A 15,640-nucleotide genomic window follows, 5' to 3' on the forward strand; every position below is an offset into this window, starting at 1 on the left:
CAGTGTATATAGCCTGATAGGCCCTGCCCCAGTGTATATAACCCCCCCCCACGCCCCCGTTGTGCAGCACAACAATACCATTGCAGTGGATGGATCGCACATTAGATCTACGGGGGCCGCCGGAAAGGTGAGTTTTGATTTATTTTTTTGACTCGAGTATAAGCCGAGTTTGGGTTTTTCAGCACATTTTTTGTGCTGAAAAACTAGGCTTATACTCGAGTATATAAGGTTCCTTATCCCCTCAGTCGTGTGGCATGACATGGAGTAGGTGCGCTCTATATGGGGCTTCTTTGATTCGATAATCATGGAGAAGCTGCAGAGACAATGGTTGGAGGAAGTGCAGGAGACTGCTGAGGTCCCAGGTGACGGTTCCAGTAAAGAGAAACCTCACACCATCATGGACTCCTACAACATAGTAAGGACCAGCTTACCGGTCACCACAGAACTAGGCCCCCAGCACATGATACTTTTGAAGAAATGTGAGGAACACACTCTGGCATTGTGAACTTTTAATAAGAAGAGTCTCGTAGCTTCATGTTCAACGTGAAGCGGTAGGAGCCTAACTAAATAATCATTCCTTGGTGTTCCATTCTGTTCCTGCCTTGTTCGAATTTCTAGGCACTGAACCCTGCAAAGTCCCGAACTGGGTCCAAACTGCTGTTTAGCATCATCTGCCTGGCCGCCTGTTGCCACCGAGAGAGAGAGATCAAGATCCCCGAAAATCATCAATCATCTTGTCCTATCTTTCTCTGGAATACCGTGTGGTGCGCCATATATATTTCTATGGAGAGGGGCATGTGCCCGCCGTAGTATGGTACGGTGGGCAGCGGCAGTGTGAATATAGCCTTAATTGTGACTTTGACATTCCTATGAGGGCTGTGTGTGCTGTGGCCCTCAACCCCAAGAGCATGTTTTTCAATCCATGTTTTTAATTGTCAGCCAATGTGACGGAGTCCTTTATCTCCTCCAGTAACCTCCTCACCCAGGGCCTTGCTCTTGTGTCCTTCTCACTGACAGACACAAGGAGAAGGGAGGGAGCAGGATGAGCCATAACTATTTATCACATATCATACATGTAAACAAAGATCCACTGAGTCTTTGCACACGGCACAAAAGTAAGTAGCAGGACAGCTGAATCACTTGATGAACATTCAGAGATTATCCCCAAGGCATTAAAGCCACATGGACAATTTACATAATAGTGTGGCCAACCCATTTAAGATGATAAAAACTACCTCTGTCTTATAAGAGAGCAAAAATATCAGTGTCATTTTTAATAGAGATAAATGTGTCAGAAATCGCTAGAAAGCAGGTCCTCTCAATGCTTAAAGGGAACCTGTCGCTAAATTTTTCACATGGCAGGTTCCCATAAATCTCTAGTAACTAACTGACACTATTTAGCTAAAAATTGTTCCCCTCAGATTCTCATATATTCAACTTTATAATTTTACCCGGTATCCAACGATGTCTATGGCAATTGAGATGGGCGTGGCCTCATCGGGACACATCCAGCAGCTCCTCCTCGTGCTTTCTCTGCATGCAGCAGTAATGTCACGTGACCAGGGTGACATAATTGCAGGTCCTATAGCCTTCTAACATTAGCAAACTATACATCAAGCATATATCACACGAAATCACAGGACATCTTAGCAAAAGGAATCACAGCCTGTATGGCGAGGAGTAGAAGTCCATGCTGTTATTTTTTATGGTGTCAGATATGTGCATGGGGTACAGTTTGCTAATGAAAAGAGGTTAAAGGACCTGTGATGATGTCACATGACATTAGGCCACACCCCTCAACTCGCTCTAAAAAAAAACCTACCTGAGTGAAATCCCCCCCCCCCCACCTTGTTCATATCAAACAAAATTGGTGTTAAACGCTTGTACTACTTTTGTGCTGGTTTGTGCAGCAGAAATTTTCATTTGTGCCGCTGTCATTTTTAAGATATTAATGAAAGTTTCCAGAGGTCAACCAGCCCCCCCACATTGCCCAAATCAAACAAAACTGGTGCTGAACAATTCTGCTACGTTTGTGCTGGTTTGTGCTGCATTTGTTTTGAATATATGAACAAAAAATTAAAGGTCAAAAGCTCAACCAGCCCCCCCCCCACATTAACCGAATCAAACAAAACTGGTGTCAAACATTAGTGCTATGTTTGTGCTGGTTTGTGCCGCTATCATTTTTAATGGGAGTGGGGAGGGGGGCAACTTCACTCAGGTTAAATCCCTATATACCAGGCAAGTTTACAACTGATTTTATGGGGATGTGAGGGAAACAACAGTTGTCACTTCTCTAGGAGTTCTCTGACGAAATAAGATCTATGACCAAAACATTTCCCACAATCTTATCATGAAAATGGTTTCCCTCTGGAGTGAATCCGTAGATGTTCTATCATGCTGCATTTCTGGCTAAATGTCTTTCCACATTCAGAACATGAGAATGGTTTCTCCCCCGTGTGAATTCTCAGATGCTTCACGAGACTTGATTTTTGAGCAAAACATTTCCCACATTCTGAACATGAATATGGCTTCTCTCCTGTGTGAGTTCTCAGATGTCCCTTCAGATACGATTTATGTCTAAAATAGTCCCCACATTCTGGGCATGAAAATGGCTTCTCCTCTCGGTGACTTCTATGATGTCTCGTGAGCATTGTTTTCTGGTAAAAACATTTTCCGCATTCCAAACACAAAAACGGTTTCTCTCCCGTGTGAATTCGTAGATGTTCTATCAGGCTGCCCTTCTGGCTAAAAGTCTTCCCGCATTCAGGACATGAGAAGGGTTTCTCTCCTGTGTGAGTTCTTAGATGCTTCATAAGACTTGACTTTTGTCTGAAACATTTTTCACATTCTGTACAAGAAAATGGCTTCTCTCCTGTGTGAATTCTCTCATGTTCTAGAAGATAAGTTTTCTTACTAAAGCCCTTTCCACATTCAAAACATGAAAACGGCTTCACCCCTCTGTGGCTTCTTAGATGTTCATCATTGGACATTGTTGTATGTAAAGAAAGATCTAATTTCATTTCTAGAGGTTTCTCAAACAGAAATATTCCCTCCTCTCTATATCCAGCCATTGGATTTCCAACCATTGAGTGACTGGATGAAGGTTCATGGTCACCGGTGGTGTCAGTGGATGGATCTCTGCTGGGAGGGACTGAGTGGACATTAGGAGATATTGGATTATCTTGTGTGATATAATTAACTTCTACTTTATGATAAGGAGATAAGAGGAGATGTTCATGGAAGTCTCTGATCTTGTCTTCACCTGAAAAAAAAACAAAAATTGTGATCCTCCTATGAAATTAAGAATTTTTGAGATAATTGTATCACAAGATAATGAAATATCCTGAGTAAATATCTAAACAAGAGTCAACTTCTGAACAAAAGAATCAAATTTTCTTCCAGGCTGCCAGTAATCCCGCCTCCGATTTTTGACTGACAGCTCTGTGTCTCTTCAAATCTCGACCTGAGCAGACAGGAAGTCGTCTGCCTGTCCTTACCAGAATGTCGTCCCTCTCACTATATGGTGTATTTAGCAGTGAGAACAGTGAGGGAAACTTTAGATATTCTTGTTATTTCATACAACCCCATGATGGGCGTGGCCAATTGATGGCGGATGCAGCCATATACCAGTTGCGGATCCAAAATAGACAAAGGCAGAAAAGTTTGAGGAATGATTTTACTGGTGGGAGGAAGCAGATTTAAGCCGGGACGCCTGTGCTGCCGTCAGCCATAGTCTGGGGTGGTGGAGGGGCGCCGTCAGCCATAGTCTGGGGCGGTGGGGGGGGCGCCGTCAGCCATATCTGGGGTGGTGGAGGGGCGCCACCAGCCATAGTCTGGGGTGGTGGAGGGGCACAGTCAGCCATAGTCTGGGGTGGTGGAGGGGCACAGTCAGCCATAGTCTGGGGTGGTGGAGGGGCACAGTCAGCCATAGTCTGGGGTGGTGGAGAGGCGCCGTCAGCCATAGTCTGGGGTGGTGGAGAGGCGCCATCAGCCATATCTGGGGTGGTGGAGGGGCGCCGTCAGCCATAGTCTGGGGTGGTGGAGGGGCACAGTCAGCCATAGTCTGGGGTGGTGGAGAGGCGCCATCAGCCATAGTCTGGGGTGGTGGAGAGGCGCCGTCAGCCATAGTCTTGGGTGGTGGAGGGGCGCCATCAGCCATAGTCTGGGGTGGTGGAGAGGCGCCGTCAGCCATAGTCTTGGGTGGTGGAGGGGCGCCGTCAGCCATAGTCTGGGGTGGTGGAGGGGCGCCGTCAGCCATAGTCTGGGGTGGTGGAGGGGCGCCGTCAGCCATATCTGGGGTGGTGGAGGGGCGCCACCAGCCATAGTCTGGGGTGGTGGAGGGGCACAGTCAGCCATAGTCTGGGGTGGTGGAGGGGCACAGTCAGCCATAGTCTGGGGTGGTGGAGGGGCACAGTCAGCCATAGTCTGGGGTGGTGGAGAGGCGCCGTCAGCCATAGTCTGGGGTGGTGGAGAGGCGCCATCAGCCATATCTGGGGTGGTGGAGGGGCGCCGTCAGCCATAGTCTGGGGTGGTGGAGGGGCACAGTCAGCCATAGTCTGGGGTGGTGGAGAGGCGCCATCAGCCATAGTCTGGGGTGGTGGAGAGGCGCCGTCAGCCATAGTCTTGGGTGGTGGAGGGGCGCCGTCAGCCATAGTCTGGGGTGGTGGAGGGGCGCCGTCAGCCATAGTCTGGGGTGGTGGAGGGGCGCCGTCAGCCATAGTCTGGGGTGGTGGAGAGGCACCATCAGCCATAGTCTGGGGTGGTGGAGGGGCGCCATCAGCCATAGTCTGGGGTGGTGGAGGGGCACAGTCAGCCATAGTCTGGGGTGGTGGAGAGGCGCCATCAGCCATAGTCTGGGGTGGTGGAGAGGCGCCGTCAGCCATAGTCTGGGGTGGTGGAGGGGCACAGTCAGCCATAGTCTGGGGTGGTGGTGGGGCGCCGTCAGCCATAGTCTGGGGTGGTGGAGGGGCGCCGTCAGCCATAGTCTGGGGTGGTGGAGGGGCGCCGTCAGCCATAGTCTGGGGTGGTGGAGGGGCGCCGTCAGCCATAGTGTGGGGTGGTGGAGGGGCGCCGTCAGCCATAGTGTGGGGTGGTGGAGGGGCGCCGTCAGCCATAGTCTGGGGTGGTGGAGGGGCGCCGTCAGCCATAGTCTGGGGTGGTGGAGGGGCGCCGTCAGCCATAGTGTGGGGTGGTGGAGGGGCACAGTCAGCCATAGTCTGGGGTGGTGGAGGGGCGCCGTCAGCCATAGTCTGGGGTGGTGGAGGGGCGCCGTCAGCCATAGTCTGGGGTGGTGGAGGGGCACAGTCAGCCATAGTCTGGGGTGGTGGAGGGGCGCCGTCAGCCATAGTCTGGGGTGGTGGAGGGGCGCCGTCAGCCATAGTGTGGGGTGGTGGAGGGGCACAGTCAGCCATAGTCTGGGGTGGTGGAGGGGCGCCGTCAGCCATAGTCTGGGGTGGTGAAGGGGCGCCGTCAGCCATAGTCTGGGGTGGTGGAGGGGCGCCGTCAGCCATAGTCTGGGGTGGTGGAGGGGCGCCGTCATCCATAGTCGGGGGTGGTGGAGGGGCACAGTCAGCCATAGTCTGGGGTGGTGGAGAGGCGCCATCAGCCATAGTCTGGGGTGGTGGAGGGGCGCCATCAGCCATAGTCTGGGGTGGTGCAGAGGCGCCATCAGCCATAGTCTGGGGTGGTGGAGGGGCGCCATCAGCCATAGTCTGGGGTGGTGGAGGGGCACAGTCAGCCATAGTCTGGGGTGGTGGAGAGGCGCCATCAGCCATAGTCTGGGGTGGTGGAGAGGCGCCGTCAGCCATAGTCTGGGGTGGTGGAGAGGCGCCATCAGCCATAGTCTGGGGTGGTGGAGAGGCGCCGTCAGCCATAGTCTGGGGTGGTGGAGGGGCACAGTCAGCCATAGTCTGGGGTGGTGGAGAGGCGCCATCAGCCATAGTCTGGGGTGGTGGAGAGGCGCCGTCAGTCATAGTCTGGGGTCTTATTCCATTCCAACAACTCAGAACCCCAGAATACGATGGAATATAATGGCGCTAGATGAGGTACAACCATCTTTATGAAGGTTCTATTAGTTTATACAAGGTTTAGGAAAAGTTCTTACCATGAACAGAAATGGATGTGGGATTTTCAAGTCCTTGCATCATTCCACCCCAACTTTCCTGTAAGGATCACACAATTATAGTAGGAAATCAAAGATGATTAAGGATCAAGATTCAACCAAGTGTTTTGCATGTTGACACAAATGAATCGTTTTGCTCCACAAATTGATCTATCTGCATCTATCTGTGAAAATTGTGATCATCACCTCCAGATCTGAGATTATTCAGAAACAGCTTTCACAATAAAGATGCTTTTTGTCACCACTAGACACTTGGTTTCATCTCCCCGACTTTTCTGGTTGGGCTCCAGTGGCCTCCACCGGCCCACACTGAACTACAAGGAACAATGTCATCCGGACTCCAAGGAGCCACCGCTGATCCTGTTACCACTGAGACTTAAGGCCCATCCCTGAGCAGTCGGTGAGAAAACAGCAACCACAACCTGGCTGGAGCCGAGGGAAGGACAATTACATATATAATTCTTTTCCTTACAACTGCCCCAGCAAACTAGGGGTCCTGTGATTATAAATGTATAGAATATTTACACTGACGCCTGTCGCATCTCCTATACACAGAGAAGACCCCATCACTGTCATCATATACAGGATTCTTTACTGTAAGAGCAGCGACACTATGGAGGGAGCCGCCACGTGATGTTATGAAACCAGAAAATATTCATAGCCGAACAGAACCAACATGAGACACATCCCACAGTATATACTGCACTGCTGCCGAGGCCATTACACCCGTCTATAGGGGAGTCACAGATCTCAGCTTCTCCTACCTGATGATCGGGTGGGACCTCCTGCTTTATTCCTGGCCAGTCCTGGGAATCTGGAGGACGGGGACATCTCTCTGGTGGATCTCTCCTACTGGATCCATCTATAGGACATAACACAGTGACTGATACATTGTCTACATGTGATGAGCAGATGATGGGGGAATCTGGCTGACTCTCCTCTACAATCAGGGAAGGTCTCCTCTTACCTGGTGATGTGAGGGGCTGGTGGTCCTCCATCATGACCTCCTTGTACAGGTCCTTGTGTCCTTCTACATACTCCCACTCCTCCATGGAGAAATAGACAGCCACATCCTGACATCTTATAGGAACCTGACACACACAATGACACAGTCATCCCCCGGAGCCCTCCCTTGTGTTATTATATCATGTCCCAGCATTCCCGGCAGCGCTCACCTCTCCGCTCAGCAGCTCAGTGATCCTGGAGGTAAGTTCTAGGATCTTCTGCTCATGTATCAGTGAATGAGGTGGAGGCTGGGTGATGGGGCTCTGGGTCCATCCTCCTGATACACGGGGGGTCACACACTCACCAGACGACTTCTTCACTACTGTGTAATCCTGTGTATGGGGAGACACTGATCACTACATAGATCCTAAGAATCCTTCACCTCTCCAGTCATTTCCCTGTTGTATTCCTAGAGATAAGAGCCGTGTCCTGGGAGACTCTCACCTCTCCAGTTATCCAGTAGATGATCTCTAGGGTGAGGTCCAGGATCCGGGCAGCCATGGTTCTGTCCTGCTCCATCCCTGCTGGGTCACTGATGGACGGTCCAGTATCGGGGTGTGATGAGGTCATTAGGAGACCCTGGAGTAGGGAAAGGCTGATTACAGCGGGAGATAACTGGGACGATCCATCGGAATATTGTTTGGGGATTTTAGCTGTGACTCTGGGACATTATATGTAGCAGAAGACTATAAGTTGCTCCTTATCTCCGGCTGTCGCCATGTTACCTGCTTATACATTGCGTGTAGTCGCACCTGCAAGGTCTCTGCTGCCGTTTAATATAAAATTAGTAAAGAAAGAGTTAACTACAAGTCACACACAACCCGACCAATCACTGACCTGCACAGGACCTCCTAGAAGCTACAGGACCTGCGGTGATGTCATGTGATCAGATACATACATGGGGTAGATGGTATAAAGGACCTTAGATGACATCACGCTGGTCACATGACAGGAAGGGAAGAATCTCCTCTCATTTACTCCTCCCCTCATGTGACTGATCACATGACTATGACATCATCGCAGGTCCTGTAGTCACTAGTATATAAGACGCACAGATGAGTCGTTGTGACTGGATGTAGATGACATAGGTCGTCCTCCTGATCGGAGGGCTGTCTGTGACTTTATGGTATTTTGGAAAATTATTTAGAAACAAAAGACAATGACCTGTCACAACCAGGCCAGGACCCAACGACATGGAAGGGGGGACCCAACACTTTTCTATCTCCCTGTGTGCGGAGCTGTGTGAGGGCTTGTTTTCTGTGTTATGAGTTGTACTTTGCTCATGTCTGTAATTAATATTCCATTCTGTGTACTCAATAGTGGGAAAAAAAATTCCAAACGTGGGAAAAACCCATTTGCACCATCTTCTTTCGGGTCTGTGTTTTTACGTCTTTCGTGACGCGTCAACTTTATTCTTTGGGTCGGTACAATCACAGAGATACCAGATTTATTCAGGTTTTATAATGTTTTAGTCGACTTGTAATCTTTTTTTTTATAAAAAAAATTTTAAAATTCTTCATTTTGGCATATTCTGAGACCAATAATAACGGACCTGTGTACGGTGTCATCTTTTGCGCAATGTTTTCATTGCTACCATTTTAGGAATGTTATGACCTTTTGATCACTTCACTAATTTTTATGTGTTGCGAAATGGTAAAAAAAAAAGGATTTGGACATTTGGGGGCTATTTTCCGCTAAAAAGTTGTACACTGCTGGGAATAACCACTTTTATATTTTGATAGGGCGTTTTAGGGCCGGACTATCTGTAAGATGTTTATGATTTTGTTTATTTTTCGATCAGTTCTTAGGAAATGGGGGTGATTTGAGCTTTAAGGTTTTAATTGAATTGTGTAATATTTTATTTTCCAGTTTTTACTGTATTCTAGGCTTACTTAGGTGGTCACATCAATCCTAACATGTACTGCAATGCTACTGCATTACAGCATATGGAGATTTTCCTGTTGATCTATGATGGTGTGCCTATGGCACACTGTTATAGATAATGCTGAATGACAAGCCTGGGAGTCTTGCAAAGACTCCTGGTAGCAATGGATTGTTTACCCCCCGATGACCACAAACCCTTCAGGGAGCTAGGACTGGAATAAAGGAGCAGACAGACATGTGGTTGCTGCCACTGAACTTTAAGCCCAGCAAGGTGGTGTGCTGGAACCAGGTATCAGCCTTGGGCAGGCTGACGTACATCCTTTATCAGACCTGTGCTCAACTTGGTGGTGCAGAGGTTCCTGGCCAGTCACGTTACGTAAAGTGTGTGTTATGTGTTCACATGCTGCCCTTCAAAACCCTTCAGGCCACGATGGAGAATGTTATGGTGGCACAGGAGGAGGAAGTGTCAGGTCAGTCCTCACATGGCTCACAGGTTTGGTTGCTGTTCCCAACAGTGGTCAGGTACTCTACAGTGTTGGAGGAGGAGGATTCTTCAAAGCAGGGTGGTACCCCGCGTCACTGGGGTGTGGCTGGGAGGATGCAGGGCAGGAGACACCTTCCATCGACTTACATGAACCACAATGGGCACCAGTGCCTGCGCTATAACTGCTGAGTTGGCGGGATAGTCACCAGTGCTGATTGCTCGGTGGCCACCCTGCTGGATCCATGAGGGTGAGAGAGTAATGGTGTCTGGTGACATGTGGCCGGAGTCTGCCCCTATGTCTTACAGGTACTGTCCTGCCCTGTGGCAAGTGTTCCATCAGAGGATGTGTACAGCACCACCACGGGTGTCATTACCGACAAGAGGATCCACCTATCCACAGCCAACATGGACATCCTCATGGTAATTTAGATGAACCAGGCATGGATCCCACCGGACTTTGATAAGTCAGCGCCTGAGTGGTTAATGTGGTGACTATTTCCTCCAAATCTTCTCCCTGTACCTCTGACAAATGCTTAAAAATTAATTGATGGATCCCCATAGAGTCTTGTACCGCAGTGAGAATAACATTAGGGGAGATTTATGAACTGTATGACCGCAAAACGGTTGTAGTGGCTCGAGGCGACCAATCAGAGCTCAGCTTTTTATTTTCCCACAGCAATTTATAAAACGAAATCTGAGCTTTGATTGGTTGCTATAAGCACCTAGAACAGTTTTGCCCTATGACACTTCTGACAAATCTCCCCTACAGCGTCTTATAGTACAGTAAAAATATTTTAATTTTTTTTTAATTTTGTTATTTTATGTAAAGTTATTATGCAAGTACATTGTTGGCAGGGCAATTGCCCTGTTATTACCCCAATTTTACAGCCACTTGTAGCTCAAAAAGTTCAATGATCAAGTCCGGGTGCCCAAACCAAGCGTTTTTCTGAACTTGGGACTAACTCGTACTTTGTACAGTACAGTTACGGTGGAATCTGCATAGTCTGCAATGTCATTGGTTTAGGCAAAATATTCTTCACCGAATTCAGCGCTTATTATTTGAACAGATGCAAACGCCTGGTTTTTATACGTATTTTTGCACAAATTTCAATTGGTTAATGAAATGACAATAAAATCTTCACACAATAAAACCTGATTCCTTTAAAGGACATTTACCACCAGGATGAAAGACTGTATGCAAATGAGCATGAGGGGCTCCATTAACACCTATAGAGCCTGAAGCCCCTCAGGCTCATTTGCATACAATCCCTTATCCTGGTGGTAGATGCTCTTTAAGACCATAACTGGTAACTCGAATCTCTTGTGGGGCTCAGTGTCATTTACTTACCCGGTCCTGTCGCGATCCCGCTGTGCGTTGTCCGTCGAGGATTTGGTTCCGGCGCGATTCACTAAGATCGTGCGTCCGAGTTCCTGCATGTGTTGCCGCTGCGGCAAAGTTCACCTGCTTCTTCCCAGTGCATGTGAGTGCGTGATTTTGCGACATAAATCCTTTTTTAAATTTCACGGTTTGTCCGAATCCGTCGGGTTGTCCAACGGCCTGCCCTCCGATTTCGCGTGCAAGCCAGCGCCGATGCACCAAAATCTGCTGACGTGAGCCAAAATCCTGGGGCAATTCGTTGCAAAACGGAAATATTTGGGAAAACCGACAAAAGTGCGGCATTCGGACCCTTAGTAAATGATCCCTAGTCACATCCCGCACAGTGTGGTTACTATGTAAGGGTCATGCTCTTCCTGCCCAAAGGTACGGCAACACGCTGAACACATTCATCCCCCACTACTAAGTCAGCACATGTCTGCGAGTATGAGTTAGAGCCTCATAGTATGAGCAGGGTTTGAGGAATCCTGAGAAACGGAGACCCCTTACTCACTAGTGAGTGTGATATGTCCAACTCATAATGTGCGCCGGCTTAATCGTCCAGTTCCGGCTACTCAGCTTTCGGACCGAACTCAGAATGTCTATTCGTTTCCGGGGATCAGCTATCAGGCCGAACGTTCCAGCCACAACACATTCTGAATTGGTCTCATCCTGAGCTTTTCTACGGTTGCAGCTCTTCAGACAACGAAGTTTTCCGACAGTAGCCATCTTTATTGATAGTATAGTGATTCAAAATTCAGCTGTGCAATGTTTCGGGCCCCAACGATTCGCGGTTTCCCGACGTGTTACCCGAATATTTCCGATTTGCGCCGATTGTTCCTGAATTGCCCCGGGATTTTGGCGCACGCGATCGGATTGTGGCGCATCGGCGCTGGCATGCACGTGACGGAAATCGGGGGGCGTGGCCGAACGAAAACCCGACGGATTCGGAAAAAACGCCGCATTTAAGAAAAAAATTGTGTCGCGAAAATTTCACTCACCTTCATCCAGGATATGGCCGGTGTATTTCGAGGCATTCCAGCGGACTTCAGCGCAGCAGCGCCACCTGGTGGACGGTGGAGGAACTACCATCATAAATCCCGGCCCGACCCGAATCCACCGCAGAGAACGCGCCGCTGGATCGCGAATGGGCCGGGTAAGTAAATCTGCCCCAATGTAAGAGAGAGAAGTAATAGCAGTAATAACCACTCGATGAGGCAGCAGAATTATTGGATTTCCAAATTTAGGAAAAGTCTTCTGGTTAGAGATGTATTTGTATCGCCCTCGTTCCAGGCCCTGGTGGCATTTCTAAACAGTTCATTTTGGAGGGATCTGCATATTAAGTACTAATGACAGAACCAACCTATAGAGAGAGGTAACAAAACTTGCTCTTGGTGATTGGAAAACTTTCCTGGAGCGAGCGAGAGATCCCATAACGTCTTCACAGACCACAAAATGCCAGAGCTTCCTGCTCCGCATATCACCTAAAATTATCTGGCTCTGATGCACTGTATCTTGATTACAGCCGTTTTTATATGCAAATAAGTATAGAGGAGTCATATTCAGAATAGAAGAGTCACTCTCTCTCCAGGCTGCCTTTGAGCCCCGCCTTCCTATCTTGACTGCTCAGTGTCTCTTCAAATCTCAGCCTGAGCAGACAGGAAGTCCTCTCCCTGTCCACACCTCTCACAGCATGGTCTATTTAGCAGTGAGCACGGTGTGGGAAATTTCAGATCTTGACACCATTTTGCACAGTCCCGCGATGGGCGGAGCCAACATAAATGAAGGCAGAAAAGTTTTGGAGGAACGATTTTATTGGTGGGAGGAGGCAGGTTTGAGCAGGGGCACCGTTGGAAAGGGGTGAGAGGGCTATTGTGCCTGTCCTTGATGACAGGTTCCCTATAAGACACATCCATGGTTTAAGGAACAAATTGTCGGAAGAGTTACTATAGTTTTTCTTCTGTGTTAAAATTTTAAAATTGGGGCCACTTCTTTGTATCTTTAAAGATAAAATAGTGATTAACAAAGAAGAAAAGCCGTCACGTGTCGTCAGGGTAGTTTTCATGCGGCCCCAGTCGTAGGACCGTGCCGTTACGTCTTCTCACTGGTGGGAATTTGTAGATGGTCTACAAGGTGTGATCTTGGCTGAAATATTTGACACATTTTGAACAAAAAAACTAAAAATTCAGTGTAAACTCTTAGACGTTCTATACTATTAGTCAAAACATGAGAATGGTCACTTCTCCTGTGTGAGTTCTCTTATGCTGATCCATCACCAAAACATCTCCCACATTCTCAACAGGAAAATGGTTTCCCCGCAGGGTGAATTTTCATGTGATTCACAAGACTTGATTTTTTAACAAAATATCTCCCACATTCTGGACACTGAAATTGTATCTCTACTTTGTGAATTCTTTGATGTTCCCTCAGATGGGATTTCAGTCTGAAACGTTCTTCACATTCCGAGCATGGAAATGGTTTCTCTCCAGTGTGAACTCGAAGATGTAAATCCCGACCGGATTTCTGGACAAAAGTCTTCCCGCATTCAGGACATGAATAAGGCTTCACTCCCGTGTGAATTCTTAGATGTTTCACGAGGCTGGATCTTTGGCTGAAACGTTTATCACATTCCGTACAAGAAAACGGCTTCTCCCCCGTGTGAATTCTCTCATGTTCTACAAGATTTGATTTCCATCTAAAATATTCCCCACAATAAAGACACGATAACGGCTTTTCACCGGTGTGAATTGTTGCGTGCACCAATAGATTTGATTTCTTCCTAAAATTCTTCCCGCATTCAGAACATGAAAATGGTTTCTCTCCTGTGTGAGTTCTTAGATGCTTCTCAAGACGCGATTTGTGGCTGAAACATTTCCCACATTCAGAACATGAAAATGGCTTCTCCCCTGTGTCCGTTCTCGGATGTCCATCAATAATTGATTCCTGGTTGGAACTTTGGCCACATTCTAAAGATCCAAATTTGCTATCATCTTCGGAAATTGTCTCATGCAAAGAAAGATCTGGTTTCATCTCTAAGGGTTTCCCACCTAGAAATATTTCCCCCAGTCCATGTCCGGTTTGGTGATTTCCGCTCAGTGAGTGACTGGATGAAGGCTCCTGGTCACCGGTGGTGTCAGTGGATGGATCTCTGCTGTGAGGGGCGGAGGGGACATTAGGAGATATTCGATTATCTTCTTCTACTTCATGATAGGGAGATAAGAGGAGATGTTCACGATGGTCTCTCATCTTGTCCTCATCTGCAAAAAAAAAAAAAAAAAAATCTAATGTAATCAACCTAAAAACTAAATGGAACTAAATCACGCTGAGATAATAGGAGGAGCAAGGAAAGAAAACCGGAAGAACAGAGCCACAAGCAAAGAATAAAGCTATACAAGAATATAACCAGCACAGAACCAACAAGATTGGCCCAGACATCCCAAGATCACAGAGAAGTGCGGGGCTCTCGATCACCAAGGGTTAACACTGCTGGAACCGGCCCGGCTGCGGGACAGTAACAGGTGCCGAAACAATCAAAGCAACTCAGCAGGTAAGATAAACCCGTGTTCACACAGTAGGACAGCTCCTCAACAGCTCCTGAGCACTTACATAGGGTGTAACAAAAACATTTATAACTTAGGTAATTAGAGGTCGCCATCTAGGTCGTTGTGATAAAACTTTTAGGAGGTTTCGGAGCAGGGGTTATGTGAAGATAGAGGCATATTACATCCTGTATCCCGGCTGGAGCTGTATCTTAGGTCTCATTCCTACAGCCATGTGCTTGCCCTGACCGGATCCCAGGCGAGCACAGGGCCGGAAGGAGGAGGTGGGAGGGGCGAGAGCTCTTCACCCCTCCTCTCTCCATAGGCAGATGAGTGGCCGCCAGACTTGGTCAGGGTGCGGTGATGCACTCTGTGTTCACCACGCCGTGACTGGGTACCATTGTGGCTGTCTGAATGAGCCCTCATCCTGTATCCAGGCTAGAGGTGCCAACAGGGACCTAGAGCCTCCTTTTTATTGTACAGTTCACCCCACTAAACTACTCATTTTGCTCCCATTTTGTAATCCCATCATTATTACAGTCACACAGAGAAAGTCTCATTCCATTCCAACATCTCAGAACCGCAGAATATGATGGAATATAATGTCGCTAGATGAGGTACTAACAATAAGAGACAACATTATGATAATAAATCTGCAACTTTTTGAAAGTTCGATTAGTTTATAGAAGATTTGGGAAAGGCTCTTACCATGGACAGACACGGATGTGGGATTCTCGAGTCCTTGTGTCATTCCACCCCAGCTCTCCTGTAAGGATCACACATTACAGAGGAGGATCAGAAAGGATCAACATTCATCCGAGTATTTTACACATCGACATTTATCATCCCATGTGGAAGCGGAGAATGTGATCATCCTCATCAGATCTTCTCATCAGTGATATCACAACATCTCCAATAAAGAAACCTTCTATCCATATCGGAAAGATTAACCCCTCGCAAAAAAAATTCTGTATTTCCTTCTTTCCAGGCATATGGTGAAACCGCTAAAATAACGTGATAACAAACATGTCTGGAATGTCTGCTCCATGTTGGCCGCAATTCTGCGCTCGCTCTCATTTCTGTAGGACGTTACGAGGATTAGAACTTTGGGAGCGATTTTTCACATTTTAAAAACAAATCACAAAAAACTTACATTTTGAGAAGCCGAAATAAAAGAAGGACCCCATAAATACAGAAAATTAAAGAAACAACAACCCCTAACCCCTTACCGA

General features: G+C 47.7%; 2 protein-coding genes across 7 annotated transcripts in view; both read right to left on the reverse strand.

Moving 5' to 3' along the window:
• Window positions 1–7,564, reverse strand: part of LOC140120861 (uncharacterized) — a 71,022-nt gene extending 63,458 nt beyond the window's left edge. For both annotated transcript variants that reach the window (XM_072139860.1, XM_072139861.1), the window contains exons 1-2: window positions 7,089–7,564; window positions 6,886–6,983 (exon numbers count right to left, since the gene is read on the reverse strand). In XM_072139860.1, the coding sequence (XP_071995961.1) occupies window positions 6,886–6,983; window positions 7,089–7,173 (183 nt within the window). In that variant the 5' untranslated portion in view covers window positions 7,174–7,564. The remainder of the gene's footprint in view (window positions 1–6,885; window positions 6,984–7,088) is intronic.
• A 2,754-nt stretch (window positions 7,565–10,318) lies between these two features.
• The window catches only part of LOC140120880 (gastrula zinc finger protein XlCGF53.1-like), a 34,439-nt gene continuing 29,117 nt past the window's right edge, over window positions 10,319–15,640 (reverse strand). For all 5 annotated transcript variants that reach the window (XM_072139901.1, XM_072139904.1, XM_072139903.1 and 2 more), the window contains exons 5-6: window positions 15,117–15,174; window positions 10,319–14,126 (exon numbers count right to left, since the gene is read on the reverse strand). In XM_072139901.1, coding sequence (XP_071996002.1) covers window positions 13,165–14,126; window positions 15,117–15,174 — 1,020 coding nt within the window. In that variant the 3' untranslated portion in view covers window positions 10,319–13,164. The remainder of the gene's footprint in view (window positions 14,127–15,116; window positions 15,175–15,640) is intronic.

The sequence above is a fragment of the Engystomops pustulosus genome, chromosome 3 (genome assembly GCF_040894005.1).
Source record: "Engystomops pustulosus chromosome 3, aEngPut4.maternal, whole genome shotgun sequence".
NCBI classification, from domain to species: Eukaryota; Metazoa; Chordata; class Amphibia; order Anura; family Leptodactylidae; genus Engystomops; species Engystomops pustulosus.